The sequence below is a fragment of the Ochotona princeps genome, chromosome 11, assembly GCF_030435755.1.
Source record: "Ochotona princeps isolate mOchPri1 chromosome 11, mOchPri1.hap1, whole genome shotgun sequence".
NCBI lineage: Eukaryota > Metazoa > Chordata > Mammalia > Lagomorpha > Ochotonidae > Ochotona > Ochotona princeps.
Genome location: NC_080842.1, coordinates 16054604 through 16072946, shown reverse-complemented (window position 1 = coordinate 16072946; position 18343 = coordinate 16054604). Strand labels below are relative to the sequence as shown.

Genomic DNA, 18343 nt, shown 5'->3' with positions numbered 1-18343 from the left:
GAAATGACTATGATGAAAAGGAAAACAGGCATAGATTCCCAAATACTTTTTTTTAATCAAAATAAAAGGATCTTTTAGTTCTTTTTCCTTTCCTCCAACAGTCTGAAGCACTTGCCCATGTCTGCTTCTCCTACCAGTATTTACAGTGAATAGCAAACTCGATGGAATTTGTAATTGTAGACTTACCACAACCACTAAAAGTGATTTTAGATGGGCAAAGTGCAAGTGACAATGTAGCCACATCTTAAAATGTCACTCTTGGGATTCCTGGGCTGTGGTTTACCACGTCCCTGTTTAGAAAGATACTGAGCCAAGTCCCCCAGACAAATCAGTGCTTGTGAGACTATTATCTAATTAAACATATGCTGTAGTAATAAGATACTTATGAGATAATTAAGGGAAAGGAACTGTGAGATTACCAAGATGTAATAGGACCTCTTCCATAATCTCACAGTTTGGGCCCTGCTATCGAGGGAATTGGAGTACTCATGGGGTACCGCCAGCACGAAACAGAAATTACAAATGTACATGTCTTGAAACTGGTCAGTTTCACAAGTGGCCACATGTACCCCGGTTTATTTAACCCGTGTCAAGGCAATTTCAGCAGAGGATGTCGACAAAGGCCCTTCAAAGATGCCCTCTAGCCACCTGTTTATTTCTGCTCTGCAATGAATATTCTAAGTCCTGGCATGCCAAGGCCACCACATCAGGCTTTCTACTAAAAACCAAACAGTATCTGCAGAGGATGGATGTGATGGAAGAGACTTCACACAACATGGCCCGAGCCCGCATCACCTATGTCAGCGACGAGGCTGCCCGGTTGCTGCTCCTGGAGGAACTGGCGGACCCGGGGCCAGGCTTTGCTCTGCAGGTCGCTGAAGTATGGAGCAGTGCCCTCATACACAGCATGCACGTGCCGCTTCTCCAGCTGGCTGGCTTCCTGGTCCATGTCGGGGAAGACACGACCCACCTGGGGAAGAATACAGGTCAGAGGAAGCAGCAGGGACAGCCAAGGGAGGGCGTGTACAAGCGCCAAAATCATGTTGGCCTTACATGTTCCAAAAGCTACAAGGAAGCCTTCACTACATGCTCACCGCTGAGGCCTCAAGACCGGACCATGTATAATCAGTGTCTGTAGGATTTCTAAATGCACAATACGTTATCTGCAGGAAATAAGGGTCTAGGAGGGACAGAGTCAAGGTAATGAAAGACCAATTTCTAATTTTAGAAGCACAGCCAGAATTCTTACCAACTGGCTCACTTTGGATAAGATCCTTCTATCTAATAAGTAGTTTTTCAGTACCTGTGACTGGTAACTTAACACTCCACTTCAACCCTGAGGTCTTTCTAGTCCTGCTGTTTCAATGTGTTTGGGTACTGTCCATTTCTTTCCATCCCTATTGCTTCTGTTACAGCCAAGGTGTTCATTTCTTTCTTTTGGTTTTGGCCAAGCAACTTCAACAGTTTGCAGACAGGTTTTCTAGTTCAGTAGTTTTCCCTCTGGTGTGTGTCCTGTTTTTCTAAAACACAAATCGAATGGTGTTGCTTTCTCTTGTACACACTTCAAAGGCATTTCAGAGTTTGTGCCCTCAAGTTCATCTAGCCGAGAAGGGCATACAAGGCCCTTTCTGACTTTAATCATCATGAACTTGTTCACAGCTTCTAAAAAAAAAAAAAATCCTAGCATACTCCAAACCAAATTTAAATCTAATTTGCGAGATCTGACAAAACTTCCACCCAAACTGAAACAGCTTATATTGCACCCTCAACTAGAATGTTCAAAGTAAACATATGGCAGGCTTTAACTGTCCCCCACACAGGAAGACTAAACACTGTGTGTGTGTGTGTGTGCACGCGTGTGTGTGCATGCTTTGCTGTTAAATCATAAGCTCAGTGGCTGCAAGTCCATTTCACATGTTTCCCCTCAAGTAATCCATTGGCACCATGACTTAGAAAATCCCGCACATTTGCACTTGCAAAGGCTGTCACAGCTGACAGACTCTTGCAGTCTGTATTTAAGAAAAGGCTCTGAGTTCAACCTCAGAATTGCAGTAGCCAAACAACAACCACATTTATAGATTTTTCTCTAGGTCTGCAAGGCACTTCCGGAGAATTTAAAAGTTGACTGGCCTTCACCATTAACAAGAAACCTTAAAGACAGGTACTTGTAAGTATGTAAGAGGAATCCATTTGCTTCTGCTGTTTTATTTCTTTTTAAACAGTTGGGTTTCAATGCGGTGGAATAAAGAGTGTCCAATAAATAGCTAACTGTTAAGACTGGTCTGTAGAATTGGGGTACTCAATATGACATTTCTGAAACTCTGAATTTAAATTTCCTACAATATTTTGTAGATGCATTTCATGTATAGAAACACATTCCTTATGAATCTGGTAAGCATGCTTAAGTTAATTAGATTAGTGCAAACATAGGCGCATACAATCCCAGGTAAAGCAAGAGACATGGGTCTTGGTTTAGCCAGGCTTCCTAATCTCTGTGCTGGAATATTTTATGGATCTGGAGTTTTAGGGCTAAAACAAGGAATGTGATTGAGACTCAAGGTTAGGAAATGAAACACAGCAAAAAGAAAGGACTCTTGGAAAGGAGTGACCTAGAGTCCCTGCATGGACCCCGCACCCTCCCGCCACAGGGCCTACAGTGAGACAGCTACAGACCAGATCTGCCTTGGCCTCTGCCCCTCTGCCCTGCACAGCCTCCAGGAAGCATGAGTCTGCCCTCGCCCCTGCTTCTGCCCCATTTCTCACCATAGTTACAGTTATTTTGGAGTGCAATTTCTCTTGATTCACTCAATGGCTAAAAATGAATTGCTATCACAGACTGCTAGTAACCCCAGCCATACACCACAGCCATCTGCTGGTCAGGTCCCTCCGCTCCAATTCCCAGGACGTCAGCGGTTCCCAGGGACTCTGGCTGGGAGCTTCTGGCCCTCAGGCGGGGTGTCTGGCACTGGCTACGATGAGCAACACTGAGGCTTCTTCCTTTCTTTCCAGTTACAATACACCCAGCCTCATATGGTTAAGTCTCACAGGTCACATTAGAATTCAGACTACATAAAACATACTTCTCAGATAACAAGCTTCATGACAATGACAGGAATGAGGCGGGTTAAGAAGGGATGTTTTCCTGTTGTGGGGGATTTTGTTGAATGGGAAATTAGCAAGTTACCATTTTAGAACATTATTCCCTGGGAAAATAAGAGGCGTTTAAAACATGACAAGATAATTCTTCCCAGTAAGTTTGAGAAAGTAGAAAAATCCAATAGGGACACTTCTCTGTGAGTTTCTCAAAACGTGCAGGATGCTCGAGTGTGTTTCAGATCTCAAAAGGACACAGCATGAGCCTTGTGACTTGAATCCTTAAACATTCTTTACTTGAACTCATTTCTGCTTTTTACCACCATATGTGACAGGCAAACTGATTTCTAACCAAACAACATTTTGAAATGATTATTTTACATGACTAGCACTCAAGGATGCTGCCATATCATGTTGTCATATCTTAACTTCTCCCCATTGTGCAAGCACTCTGCAAAGTTTCCAATGTAATTTTGAAACAAAAAGCTACTGAATGCCAACAATCCAAAGCAATCATAAACATGATGACAAACACAGAAACAAAACCGAGTAGAGAAAGAGCGAATGATGACAACTCTGGGGGAGACACAGGAGAGACCCCTGGATGTGGAATCACGAGGCTGCCTCTCCCGTGCCCTTCCAATTCTGCCACCCTGGTGTGCATGTCGACACCCCGTCCCCTGGGTCACAGCATGTCGTCTGCAAATCCTTCCCATTTAGACTCCAAAAAGTCTCATTTGGGGCTCAGTTCTATTCTCTCACTGCTATTGCCAACATCTGCTCACTCTAGTTCAAGTTCTTTTCCGTTTGTGCCCCTGAATAATTTTCTGAAAGATTTTCTTCTGATTATCTGAGTAAATTCAGGAAGGACTTGATGAACTCAGTTCTGCTGAGCGCTTGCAGGGCTGGAGGCTATGGAGTGAACTGACTGCAGCAGGGCACAGGGGAGCCTTCTAGGGTGATGCAATATTCTAGGTCTTGAAGGTGGTGCAGGTTTTCACAGGACTGCTAGGGCCCTTCATCAAAAGTCAACCAACTGTGCACCTGAAAAGGATGAACTGTATACCTCTGCTAGGGACCACCAAAGGCCTGAGGTTTTTATCCTGCTTGCAAGCTGCCACAGTTCCATGCTGTCTGAGACTCTCAAGTCAGGGGCAAGGAATTCTATTACAGCACAGCAGGCAGCACTAGCAGCCAAATGTTGGTCCCATTGGCCCCAAGTGTCGCAGAGATGACATAGAGGAGGCCCAGGTGGATGGAGAACCTGCAAAGTGTGGGTTTGCATCACACCAGAGAAATCTTAAATGCAGGGCACATACAATCCTGCAAAAGTGCTCTTGGGGCCCAGTGCGGTATCCTAGCGGTTAAGGTCCTCACCTTGCATGCGCCGGGAACCCACATGGACCCGGGTTCTAATCCTGACAGCCTCGTTTCCCTTCCAGCTCCCCACTTGTGGCCTGGGAAAGCAGTCAAGAATGGCCCAAAGCCTTGGGACCCTGCAACTGCTTGGGAGACCTGGAAGAGGCTCTGGGCTCCTGGCTTCAGATTGGTTCAGCTCCAGCCATTGTGGTGGCTTGGGGAGTGAATCAACAGATGTAAGTTCTTCCTCTCTGTCTCTCCTCCTCTCTGTATATCTGACTTTGCAATAAATAATAATAATCATAATAAAAATAAAGGTATTCTCAGCCATACTGCCACATGGCTGTGCTGGAGAGAGCAAACGTATTATCCCCCTCTGGGGGATCTCTACTTTCTCCATCTTTCAAGGCCTTTGTGATAAAAGCATCCTTAGACAGTCTAGGACAAAGGCTGATACACACAGGCAGAAACGGGAACAAAACATGGCCAAAACAAGAGACCTGGTATGCATGAGAGAGACACAGAGGTCAAAGAAAGACCAAAAGCCAGGCACGCGAAGATGAGAAGGAAGAGGGAATATATACACATGCCCTGAGGCTGTAACATGCCTGATGACTGACATGCCTAGTAGCAATATCTTATTAGTGAGTTAGGAGAAGTAATCCGAAAAAGCAGAAGGAAGGCTTAGAAAGTTACGTGCTGAAAATCAAAGGAACTACTTTCAGATTTCAGGTGCAACAAGAAGTGGTTTAAGGTTGTATGTTTGCGTGTGTGCACATTCAAGGGCCACCTGATCCGGTTTACAGCTCTAAAAGACCCCTCTAAGCCCAGGTAACTCCGGTAACTCCAGGTATATGGTAATAACTATGGTTGTCGCTTCCCAACCAAGTTGATCTGATCATCCCCCTTCTGATAATTTCTAGGAAGGACATGTAACCCAGGCATGGCTGGGCGTGGTATCCCATGGACAGTGACCCTGGACAGACTCAGTGATATGCAGGGGATGGGACAGGAGCCCACAGTTGTCCTGAGACAATTCAGTGCTAAGCTAAGCAAGAAGGGGCTCTGCCTGGCCTCACTGGTCAGGCTGTCGCTTGCCATTGTGTCTACCACATGGAAAAGGGCTATCTGTGGATAGAAGGGAGGAAGTGGTAGCAGTCATTGTGGCACAGTTCACAGGATGCCTAGATCTCATCTCGGGGTGCTGGTTCAATTCCCACCTACTAGCTTCTCAGTGCAGCCCTCTGCTAACGCATCCGGGAAACAGTAAAGAACAGCTCAAGTGTTGGGGCCCCTGCCATCCACCTGCGAGACCCAGAAGAAGTTCTTGGCTTCTGACTTTGCCCAGGTCCAATCTCATTTGCTGTGGACATTTGGAAAGAAAACCAGCAGATGGAAGATCTCTCCTCTCTTCCTCCTTCCTTCCCTCTCAGTCCTCTGTCCTCTCTCCATATTCTCTCTCTCTCTCTCATCACTCTGAGATCAACAGGGGAAAGATTCATGGCACTATGGGGTTCTGGTCCAGGCAATGAGGTTTTGGTTCCTGCTGTCCTGTGGACACAACACCCAATTTCCTTCTCAACTCAGGCTTGGTAACTTCCCCTAACTCTGAGCTTGCTGGGTTTCTGACTTTCCCACCCCAAGAGTCCTCTCTAATTCCAAAATACTGCTTACCCTCAGTGCTTGGGTCTCTGTTTCCTTTTATTTCTGGCCTTCATTTCTCAAAGGACAGAAAAGAGGACAGAATTAGGAAAACACCGGGAATTCTTATGAACAGACATCCCAGACATCATCACAAATGTTTGTTTTTCCTGTTCTGGATTTGAAGACAAAGCGATGCAACTTATTGGTCATTAAACACGATCGGAGGGTGTTGTGAGCCAGTGTGCAGCCTGCTGAGTCCCTTTTCCTCGTCTCTGCAGGGAAGCAGCCCTTGGCATGGAAGCGTCAGCCTGCCACCCCGAGCACTCGTGTACAGAGGCAGCAGGGTGTCTAGGCATCCCCCAGAGACAGGATACACGGCTCAGTGCAGCACAAAAATATTGGGTTTGTGGATAACCGGAAAGGAAAAACCCTCCTTCCTCTTAGCTGATCAACAAACAACTTGTTACTATGCAAGTGTCTCCTACCTTTTTTCCTAGCTAAATATTATGATTTTTCTTTTTGCTGATATAAAAATTGAGAGAAAACTGGGTATACTTTTATAAAATTACAGTTTTAAATGTGTTTATTTATTTGTCTATTTAGGTGAGGAGAGAAAGAGAGAGAGAGAGAGAGAACCATCTATTGGTGAATCCCCCAAATGCCTGAAGTGGATAGGATTGGGCCAGGTCACAGCTGGCCACCGGGAACACAATCCAGGTCTCCCCGTGGGTAGCAGCAACTCAGTGACTTGAGTCATTGCTGCTGCCTTCCAGGGTCCCTTCAGGAGAAAGCTGCAGCCAGGAACTGAGCCCCCGCATTGAGGCGTGGGACACACGGGCTTAACTGCCAGTCTCAACAACTACTCTGTTAAACAATACTGTGAGCCAAATAGCAACATTGATCTGAGCTCTTCTTCAATCTATGCGGTCCTAACGTATAAACTCTGTGGGACTTGAAATACTTCATGTTCTGCAAACTATTAAGCTATTGGGCCCGGCGGCGTGGCCTAGCGGCTAGAGTCCTCGCCTTGAACGCCCCGGGATCCCATATGGGCACCGGTTCTAATCCCAGCAGCTCCACTTCCCATCCAGCTCCCTGCTTGTAGCCTGGGAAGGCAGTGGAGGACAGCCCGAAGCTTTGGGACACTGCACCCGCGTGGGAGACCCGGAAGAGGTTCCTGGTTCCCAGCATCGGATTGGCGCGCATCGGCCCGTTGCGGCTCACTTGGGGAGTGAAACATCGGATGGAGGATCTTCCTCTCTGTCTCTCCTCCTCTCTGTATATCCGGCTTTCCAATAATAATACAATCTTAAAAAAAAAAAAACTATTAAGCTATTAAGTACTTCATCCTGAACAATTTTGCAATCGTTGTAAACATCTGGCAACCACTTAATGCTTGGACAGTTAATCTCTGGAGACACACATTTCTAACATAAGAGACAGTGTTCTCAGAAAACAAGACACAGGGGTGAAAACTATGTCCCACTGAAGTTCCTTTAAAATGTCTTACTTATTTGAGAGGCAGAGTGACAAAGAGAGTGGAACAGAGAGAGAGAGAGAGTGAGAGAGAGAATCTTTCATTTACTGGTTCGTTCCCTAACGGGCCAAGCCAAAGCCAGGAGAACTAAACATCTAAGTCTCCCACAGTGATGGCAGGGGTCCAGTTACCTTGGGTGTCTTTCACTGATTTCCCACATCAACGAGAGAGCTGGATTGGAAGCACAGGAGTCGGGACTTGAACTGGATCTCCTACATGGGATGCCGACAACGCTAACATGCTGGCTCCCAATGTTGGTCCCTTAAAAAATGTATCAATTAAGACAGAATGACATGGACCCAGTGCAGCAGCCTAGTGGCTAAGGTTCTTGCCTTGTACCCGATGGGACCCCATGTGGACGTGGTTCATATCCTGGCTGCCCCACCTTCTTTCCAGCTCCCTGCTTGTGGTCTGGGAAAGCAGTTGAGGATGGGCCAAAACCGTGGGACCCTGCACTCATGTGGGAGACCTGGAAGAGTCTCCGGGCTCCTGGCTTCGGTGGTGCAGCTCTGGCCATTGCGGTCTCTTGGGGAGTGAACCAATGAATGGATCTTCCTCTTGCTCCTCCCCTCTGTATATCTGACTTTCCAATAAAATAAAATAAATCTTTACAGAAAAAGGTAGAATGACAAAAAAGGAGTGAAGAATGAGAAAAGAGAAAACATAAGCAAAGGAGAAGTAAATACATATACACTGAGTGATTATCACATACTTCCTATACATTTGTGCAAAAGAAGCAAGCAAAGGGGAATGAGCAGAAGACAAAGACTTAAGAGCAACTATTCATTCATTCATTCATTCATTCATTCATTCAGGGGAGCGCGAACGCAGTCCCCAACTGCCACACATTATGCAGCCGAGTTTCCCACATTTGGGGAAATCGCAGGGGTCAGCACATCCCAAGTGCAATGGATGAGCCTCGCCCTGGGAAAACCACCTGCGTGATCATGGCATCTCCCTGCCAGGCAAGTATAAGAGCAATGATTTAATAGAGATAAAGAATAAAGAGAAAGGGAAAAGAGATAAAATGTATACTTTTATGTTGGTTATTAATTTTAAAAAGATTCTTTGTGGGGGGGGAGGCAGAGTTAGAGACAGAATGAGAAAGAGAGGGAGGGAGGGAAGGAGAGAGAGAAAAATATATTTTTCATCCGTTGGTTCACTCCTTAAGTGGCTGTAATGACCAGGGCTGGTCCAGTGTGAAGTCAGGGACCAAGAACTTCATCTGAGTCTCCCACATGGTACAGGGACCCAAGGACTTGTGCTGTTTTCCACTGCTTTCCCAGGCACATTAGCAGGGAGCTGAGGAGGTGCAGCAGCTAGGACTCGAACTATCACCCATATGGAATGCTGGCACCATAGGCAGCAGCTTTATTCACTATGCCACAGTGCTGGCCCTTGTTTATTAACTTTGTATCTATTCTGATCAGAGTTCAAACCTGTATGTATGCATTCTAAAATCAATTGTTCATATAATTTACTATTCCTTAGTCAGTTGATTTCAACAAGTTCTAATTTCTGCTAGAACAACAAATGGAGTTAAAATTCAAAATAATAAAGTTAAGAAGGTTAAAATCTCTTGCTCTAGAAGTCTAGAATTATATGAATGTCATAATGTCATATACTAGGCAATGGAAAATTATTTAAAAGGAAAATTTCAGACAGCTCTACTTGTATGTAAAACATATGTTAAAAATCAAGGCATGAGAAATTGAAAATTTCACCAGAGAGTTGGGCTCAGAAGCAGACATTTGAAAAGTGTTCTCTGGCACTTAGGAGAACCATGTCCACTGGGGTTTGGTTTTAGCAGTTGTTTATACTCTGTCCACTGCTCACAATGCTGCCAACCAATCCCTTTTTCCTGTCTTAGGAAGAGCTAATTTTGTTGTCTGCTGCCAAAGGACTTTGATTATTCCAGACTCGCGTGGTTCTTCATGACCTCAGTGTGCACCTCAGGGAAGCACTGGAGCCACCAGAAGTCCCAAGGGGGCTCACCACACATGGACTGCAGAACCTCTTGCTGGAGCCGCTGTGGAATTATGCTGGGCTGGCAACACCACACTAAAACCCAGGCTAGCCCACGAGATCAGAACTGTAATAGGGCAGTCATCTTTACGCTCATGAAGCCACAGTCTAGTATGTGAGCAATTACCACAACTTCTCCCTGGACTCAGTCTCCCCTGCCTTGTTCCCATCGCCACATCCTACTCCCTGTAACACAGCCACAAGTCAGTGAGCCAGCAGCGTCCCCTTCTGGAGGCAACAGCAGGCTCTGCAGTAAAAGACGTTTGTGTCATTCCTGCCTGGTGGGCTATAGTTGTTTTTCCCCTAGGAGCTAAAGAACAGCAAATTAGAATTCCAATGCTGGATTAACTTTCTTCTAATATCTCTTTGATGATATTCCCTCCATGATTAAAAATAAATGCAAAAATAAACAACAACAACAACAAAAATCCCCACAAAACCACATCCTTCCAGGGACTTCCACAAGAAAAGCTAGCAGTTCTTGGTCTCTCGCCGAAGCCCTCCATAACGCAGTCCCGTCTTACATGCAGTGGTCACCACAGCTCAACTCCAATCCTCAGCTTCCCCTAAAACAATACACTCACTCTTTCCACGTGGGTCTTGCGTATAGTTCCTTATTCAGGTCTTTAATGTCTGTCATTGAAGTGTTCTACCGCCTTTTCCTTCCAAACTCTTGGCCAGGTTCAAAGTCTAATGTAGCTGCTTCCCTCTCCATGGCAGTTTCCTGGATAGCTACAGAAAGAAAAAAAAATCTGTCCCAGTATCTCTGCAGTCCTCAAATATTATGATCTCTACCATACATAGGGCCTTTGTCCTGCTACCATCTTGAACTCGCAAGTGTGAAAATTCCCAACTGGATTATATACTCGGAAGGTAATGGCTGAAATTCAATCTTTCTTTATATGTAGATAGTCCCTCAATGAGGAAGACTTACAATTTTTCAACTTTTTGATGTGCAAAGTGAGTTGCCTTCAGTGGGAACCGTATTTGGAGTTTTGATCTTTCCCCAGGCCACCACCACATGGTGCACTCATCTCCTGTGACACAGGGCATGTGACAGTGAATGAATGTACTTCTGGTCAGACCCATGATCACAAGGGAAAGCAGTCACCCTATAGAGTATCCTCCATTGCTGAGCTGGGATCTTCGATAGGTTAGGTGAATTCAACGTATGTTTTAAAGAATATATTTACTTATTTGGAAATCAGAGTTACACAGAGAGGAAGAAAGAAGCAGAGAGAGAGAGAGAGAGAGAGAGAGAGAGAGAGAGAGAATGTGCCATCTGCTGATTCACTTTCTAGATGGTCACAATGGCTAACACTAGCTGAGGCTAAAGGCAGCAGCCAAGAGCATCATCTGGTCTCCCATGTGGGTAGCAGAACTCAAACACCTGGATCATATTCTTCTATTTATTTATTTTTTTTTCAAGCCATCAGCAGTGAGCTGCATTGTAAGTAGAGCAGCTGGGATAAAAACTAGTGCCCATATGGAATGCCAGTGTTGCAGGGAGTGGCTTTACTTGCAGAAGGCCAGGCACTCAGCACATGATTGGCTTATGCTGTTTTCAATTTACAATAATCTTACGGGGATGCAATTGCACTGTGAGTCAAGAAGTATCTGTATATGTGCCAGTGCTGGGGTAGGGTTGAGCCTGGAGCATCTTTCAGTAACTAATTATAGAACAAATGAATCAATGAGCACCCTCTGCAAGCTAATTCTCTGTTCCAGACAGGCTGGCCCTCTACTCCCTGGGCTTAAATCCTCAGTGCTTCACTGGGGGTGGGGAGGGGCTTTTAAGCACTTGGAGGGGAGCAGAGCTAACAGAGACTCCCCCAGCCTCATTTTGTGTTTTACGAATTCCTGCTCCAGGAGAAGCCTGGTTTATCGATACATCCAACGGGACACTCAATGGTCACATGTTTATAATGAAAAAACTATAAATGTTACACATTATTTCCTATACCTAAGAAACAGTATACAAAAAAAGAAACAACTGCCTGAAATTTTGAAGACATCCTCAGACTATAATTCTAAATGGAAGCACAAGTTAAACAGGACAGCTAAAAGGCTTATAAAAATTACTTAATTATAGAATACGTAGCGTTTTAAGACCTTCTCATGAATACCACTATGTGATTTTCAGGAACAAGTTACCCTGCAAACTATCACTTAAGTACATATTTTAGTCACAGCAAAACAGTAAAAACATTTTGATACAGTGTTTACTCATCCTGTACAACTATTTTCAAGCACTGCTTTCCCACAGAGTGCGAAAAGAAACTCTCATTTTATATCATCACAGATTTAAAAGGAATCAGTTAGGTTTACTAAGGTGCACTTTGCCAAAATGCCTCATATTCTTCGCCTTACAGTAACAGCAGAAAACCACCAACCTGACTCATCTGGAGACTCCAGGGATGCTTCTGGGCTTTGTGAACCATGGGGGTCGCCACCCTCAGAGAGTGACAGCTGTTCCTTGGGACAATGTTCCTCGTGTAATGGAAATGAAAACCAGTAGGAGTGACATCAAATAGCAATGTCCCTCACACGACCAACCCCTGTGTGAGTCTCTGAAGGGAATCCAGGCCCTGTCAGGAAGGAAACAAACATGTCATTGCCTATGATCCATATCACCAGCCAGCCACAGCCCAAGTGGTCCCCTGGACCTACGCACACATTCCCCACAGAGGAACACATGGAATATGCCTAGTACTATAAGAGCAGTTCATAAATCAATTGTAAGTTTCCTTTAAAATAATGGTACTTTTCTCCCAAATTAAATGGAATAAATTCAAATTACTCCTGAGAAAATTAGAAACATGGAAAGCCAACTTTGAGTTGAGTGGTTTAATCAAAGGTGTACTGACACTTTTGGACAATATTCTCCAAATGAATGAAATAATCCCCACATGATTGGAATGCTCAATATTTTATTGTTCACATTTTTCTTCTTTTTAAGATAATGATTTGATTTACTTAAAAGGTATAATTACAGAGAAAAAGAGAGATAGAGATCTTCCACCTGCTGGTTCACCCACAAAATGAGTACAATGGCTGAGACTGGGCAAGGCCGTAGCCAGGAGTCAGGACTTTCATTCAAGTGTCCCCTGTGGATGCAGGGAACCAAGAATTTGTGCCATCTTGCATCGATTTCTCAGGCCCAGGGAGCTGGATCGGACATGGAGCAACCAGGACTGGAACCGGAGTCCGAAGAGGATGTCAGCACTGCATGTAACAGCTTAATGTGCTATGCTACCCAAGTTTCTCATGTTTCTTTTCTTCATAGAAGAGTTTGTCATAACTCGCACAAAGTCTCTTAAAGAAAAAGCAGCTGTCATAGAGAGGTATTCATATGTGAGTGAGAGAAATCGGTCGTGGTGGAAAAAGTCCATCCTTCAATGCCTCAGACCTTATATGCTTGCCTGAAAAAAAGGTACTGAACAGGGACCATAACTCAAAGTTACCTCCCTGGTGTCTGTATATCATGTGCCTCTCAGCACCTGCAGTGACACTGGGGATAGCAGGGAAGGATGCATGTGACCTCTGGAACATTCCACCTGCACCTGGGATTGAGCACTATTTAAGAGTCACGCATTTCTCTGGGCTTTAGAAACTGACACACACACTTCAAATTTTTTTTGAAAGGTACATTTGCAGAGAGAAGAAGAGACAGAGAGAGATCTTTCACCCACTGACTCACTCCTCAAATGGCTGCAACAGCTGGAACTTAGCTAAATCTGAAGCCAAGATCCAGGAGCTTCTCTGGTGCAGGGGCCCAAGGACTTGGAGCATCTTGCTTTCCCAGGCCATAAACAAGGAGCTGGATTAAAAATAGAGCAAATAGGATATGAACCAGCGCTCATATAGGTACCCGTATGTAGTGCCCTATTGAGCTACTGTGCTAGCCCCTCATCACACACATTTGACCCCAAGGCATCTCTTCATCCCAGGAGGTATAGGATCTGTGCTAGTGGGAGCCACAGAGGCTACTTTTCTTTTTCTTTTTATTTTTTTATAATTTTTAAATTTATTTTTTATTCATTAATTACATTGTATTATGTGACACAGTTTCATAGGTACTTGGATTCTCCCCACCCCTCCCCAAACCGTCTCACCATGGTGGATTCCTCCACCTTGTTGCATAACCACAGTTCAAGTTCAGTTGAAATTCCCCCATTGCAAGCATATACCAAACATAGAGTCCAGCATCTTATTGTCCAGTCAAGTTCAACGGCTTCTTAGGTATACCCCACAGAGGCTACTTTTCACAAAGTGTATTAAAGAAAGATGCTGAAAGAACCATCAGAGTGGCTCATCTTTTCTCATGCAGTTAGAGTCCACTTTAATTACAAAACAGATGGTCTCTGTTTACTGAACCTTGTGCCAAGCCAGCCACTAAAGGTGTTCCACTTGGATTTACCGTCCAGGTCTTTACCTGGCCCAGTGGCTGTCTATACACCTTCCCTGCAGGCATGAGTGCCTAAAGCATTTTCCCTCTCAGCTACTGGGGCCAAGTTTTCAAAACCCCAGTAACAACAGCTAAGGAAGGCAATGGCAGACGGTGTAAAAAGCATGTGTGGGTCACACGGTTGTTGGGGTGGAGGTGGCAGGCTTTTCTGCATGCTTAAATCCTGCTCTTAAACACCAACACATGTGAGCATCCTCCCTTAGGTTTCCTAAATTGCCTCTGTCTAAAATATCTGAATCTCATACATCGGTGAGAGCAGATAAAACAGGGAGGCATCTATCTACCAACAGATGAATGCTAAGGAGTTCTTCTATTATATGAGTAGTCAGTGTTGAAAGGAATGCCTTCTTTTTTCCTTCTTTTTGTTCTCCCCAAAGATTTATTATATTTATGTAACAGAAAGAAGAGGAGAGAAAGGGAGAGAAATCTTTTATGGTGGGACACATACCAAATGGCCGTAGGAGCCAGGTCTGGGTCAGACAGACAGGCAAACACACACACACACACACACACACACACACACACACACACTCTAATATGGGCCAGGCCCTGTTGCAAGCATTTAATGCACACTAACTCACTGAATCTGTATGATGTAAAGACTACAGCTTCTCCCTGCTTATAGGTACTGAGTACCTGAGAGGCATTCAAGCCCAAGGTTACATGGCTAGCAAGTGGCAGTCATGATTTGATCCCAGAATGTTTGACCCCAGAATTCAGTCTTTTCTTTGGAAAGATTTATTTATTTTGATTGGAAAGGCAAAATTGACAGAGAGAAGAAGAGATATCTTTTATCTGCCAGCTTACTCCCCAAGTGGCCAGGATGGCCAGAGCTGTGCCAGGCCAAAAGCAGGATCCAGGAACTTCTTTCTGGGTCTCCCATGAGGGAATACTGGGTCCCAAGGATGTAGGCCATGTTCTGCTGTCTTCCCAGGTACATTTGCAGAGCCTTGGATTAGAAGTGGACAGCTGGATCTTGAACTGGTGGCCATATGGGATGCCAGCGCCATAGCTGGAGGCTTAGAACTACTATTCCATGATTCTGGCCCCGCAGAATTCACATTCTTTCTTCTTCTTTTTTTTAAGATTTATTTGTTTTTATTGAAAAGTCAGATATACAGGGCCTGGCGCGATAGCATAGTGGTTAAGGTACTCGCCTTGCATGTGCCAGGATCCCATATGGTCGCCGGTTCTAATCCTGGCAGTCCTGCTTCCCATCCAGGAAATGTACAGGGAGACAAAGAGGCTGGAGTTACCAAAACTGAAAGGGACAAGGATGGATTTTCCTTCAGGGCCTGTGGAGGGAGCACAACCCTGCTAACAACCTAAGCAGCTAGAAGTAAATTTCAATTGTTGGAGACCACCTGGTTTGTGAACATTATTACAGTAACCCTAGGAAAGAAACAGAGATGGTTTGGCCATATGACCTGGATGCAGCCAGTCAGGAATATGCATCCTGACCTCTGAACCCAAAGTAAGTCATTTCAAAGGCAAACTATGAGGGTGTGCAGGAACAAAGATGACTCTGCAAACTCAGGGTCCTCCTTCTTAGATGATCTTGGCTCCTACCTATCTGGCAGCCTCACTTGATGCCACACAGTTCCCCCACCCCAGTAGAGTCCAGAAAAATGCCTTTCTGCTTATGACATCCAGAGTTAGCTTCTGTCCATTACAATTCAAAATTTGATTAAATTAAAAATACTGGCAGCCGTTGCAGTCTAATGTGATCAGAGAAATATGACGATTCTGGAAAGCATCATTAATATTCCAGAAAGGGAATCTGGCAGTCAGTGGCATGCAGTGGTAAAAAGCTAATGTAATGAATGACCAGTGGTTGCAGGAATTAGATATCCACTCAGGGCAAGGGTTTGGGTCACTGTGCTTCAAAGTATGAAGGGCATGAGGAATTCAAGAAGGTGATAAGGCACTTGAATAGTGCAAGAAAGAGAAAAATACACTCAACACATTTCATTCTATTTTTTAAAGACTTATTTTATTTTTATTGGAAAGTAAGATATACAGAGAGGAGGAGAGGCAGAGAGGGAGATTTGTCTATTGATTCACTCCCCAAGCGGCCACAACGGCCGGAGCTGAGCCGATCCGAAGCCAGGATCCAAGAGCTTTTTACGCGTCTTTCATATGGGTGCAGGGTCTCAAAGCTTTGGGCCATCCTTGACTGCTTTCCCAGGCCACAAGCAGGGAGCTGGAAGGGAAACAGGGCCACCAGAACACAAACCTGCACCCATATTGGATCCCAGCAGATACAAGGGAAAGATTCAGCCACTAGGCTATTGTGATCAGTCCCAAAGCATTTCATTCCCAACTCACAAACTTGAATCTCTTATCTCTTAAAGCAGCTGTAAAGACGCTCCTAGAGCACACACACCATGACATCCGCTCTGCCTCCTACTGTCCCCAAATTTATAGTAAGTCATTTTTCTGCATGCTCCAGAAAGACAATTAGGAAGCAAACCCAAAAGGCTTAGACACCCAAATTATAATTATAGTTGTTGAATTTAGAAAGCAATGATCTGGGCTAAGCATCCACACATACGGATGCTTATGGTGACTCACAGAGAAATGTAATTTTAGATTGCATGGAGTTGATCAATATGGGTGCACTTACCAAGATACCGGATTCACAGTGGCAACCTAGGTAAATGAAGACAGTTTTAGAAGCTTGCTTATCTGGCATATGCAAACCTGGACTCCGCGGCTGTCTGAGCTGGGGCAAGCTGTCACAAAATTCTTGGTCAAGGACCAGCTAAGGTATGGCAGGATGGCCTGTTTTGTGCCATGTATTGGGTACCAGAGGGGGTGGTTATGGAACAGAAATAATCTGGGGAAGTGTCCTATTGATAGAGCTCTCAGAATTGCTCACAATGGCTAAGCTGACTTTCTTCCTCAACTCTCCAGGGCTTGTCCCTTTGGGAGCAGGAACACAGCGACTATGTTGGCAAGGATGAAGGCTGCCCATGTGTCAGTAACCCAGTTCTCTCCCGTCCAGGGTGGTCTTATTCTCTCTGCGGCTCAGGGCTCAGTCGACCAGCAGCAGTAACAAACCCCGGGACCGTACACAGTGCACCAAGAGCACTGCTACTTGTCTGAGAGCAGGTTGATGATCTGGGGAAGCGACCGCTAGAAGGTAAGGCAATGGAGTAGATGCTCCTCTGAATTTCCATTTTCTTTATTGGCCTATCATTTTTCTAATAGTAACACCATCTGCTAGCAACACTGCCAGGAGGCTCTGTAAGGAATCTGCCCAGCCTTGCAGCTTCCCTCAAGGTGTGGCCAATGAGAGGGATAAGCAGGAAAAGGAGGTCAAGTTACTTACCTCTTCAGCTTTCCCTAGGGGCCCTAGCTAAACAATGGCTTTGCTCAGCACTTGCAGATTACAGCTCCTGTTGGGCAGCCCTCCCTAACAGCCTTCCTCCTTTCCCCTTCAGGTTTAGCTAGGGACATGGCTTCCTGTCATCATCCAACCAGGATGCTTCACCTTCCCTTGTGACTTTCTCTTAACCTTGCCAACACTCAGTAAGCAGGCCTTTCACAAGACTCCGCAGTAACACCTTCAGAGTGCACCACTTCCTGCAGGAACCTGCTCTCAATAAACTAATAGATAGCATCTTACACAACATTGCTTCTGCCTGAGAAATTCACTTCTTGGTGAAAAAAAGTGAAGTTGCAAGAAGGCCCTATCTCTGGCCATTCTATGCACAACCATCTGCAGATGTGTGGTGTTTAACAGTGCGTACACCCTCGCCACATGACCTTTGCTGCAGCTAATGAAAGTGAGCCTGAGATCCTTCATTCATAAACACTCTCATTTTTGAAAATTTCCCATCATCAAATTAAGGTTCCAAATTTCATTCTCATTGAAAGTTTACCCCCAGTTTGGGCCTAGCTGCCATCAGCAAACTTGCAGTGGGGTCGTTGGAGCCAGGAGGTCTCTTCTCTGGGCGTTCCTTGCACCTCAACTCCAGTTTGTTCTTACATAGCCCTTTTCAGGTCTAATGTGATGGAGGCTGGCAAGGAGGGACCAGAAAGAGCTGACAGCATTGCTTTCTGGGCAGGAAATACTTTTAATGGTTCTTCTGGGATGTTCCATTGCTTCTCTGCAGACCCTCATGGCTGAAGACTTCTCCTGGACTGTTTCTTGCTAGGATGACAGACAGCTGTACTGACTGTTTATGCCAGCAGAGACAGTTCCCTCGGCA

The 18343-nt window shown here is 45.0% G+C and overlaps 1 protein-coding gene and 1 non-coding gene across 5 annotated transcripts in view; both read right to left on the bottom strand.

Moving 5' to 3' along the window:
• Positions 1-18343, bottom strand: part of TRMT9B (tRNA methyltransferase 9B (putative)) — a 47144-nt gene that overhangs the window by 9786 nt on the left and 19015 nt on the right. For 2 of the 4 annotated variants that reach the window (XM_058669858.1, XM_058669857.1), the window contains 2 exons: positions 12052-12246; positions 796-970 (listed from right to left, as the gene is read on the bottom strand). In XM_058669858.1, the coding sequence (XP_058525841.1) occupies positions 796-970; positions 12052-12099 (223 nt within the window). In that variant the 5' untranslated portion in view covers positions 12100-12246. Of the gene's footprint in view, positions 1-795; positions 971-10242; positions 10383-12051; positions 12247-18343 lie in introns of those variants that run through there. The other 2 variants (XM_058669859.1, XM_004592682.4) reach the window with 2 other exon arrangements.
• On the bottom strand, positions 8445-8606 carry LOC118760077 (U1 spliceosomal RNA). The gene has a single exon (XR_004996567.2). It is a non-coding gene; the product is annotated as a U1 spliceosomal RNA (small nuclear RNA).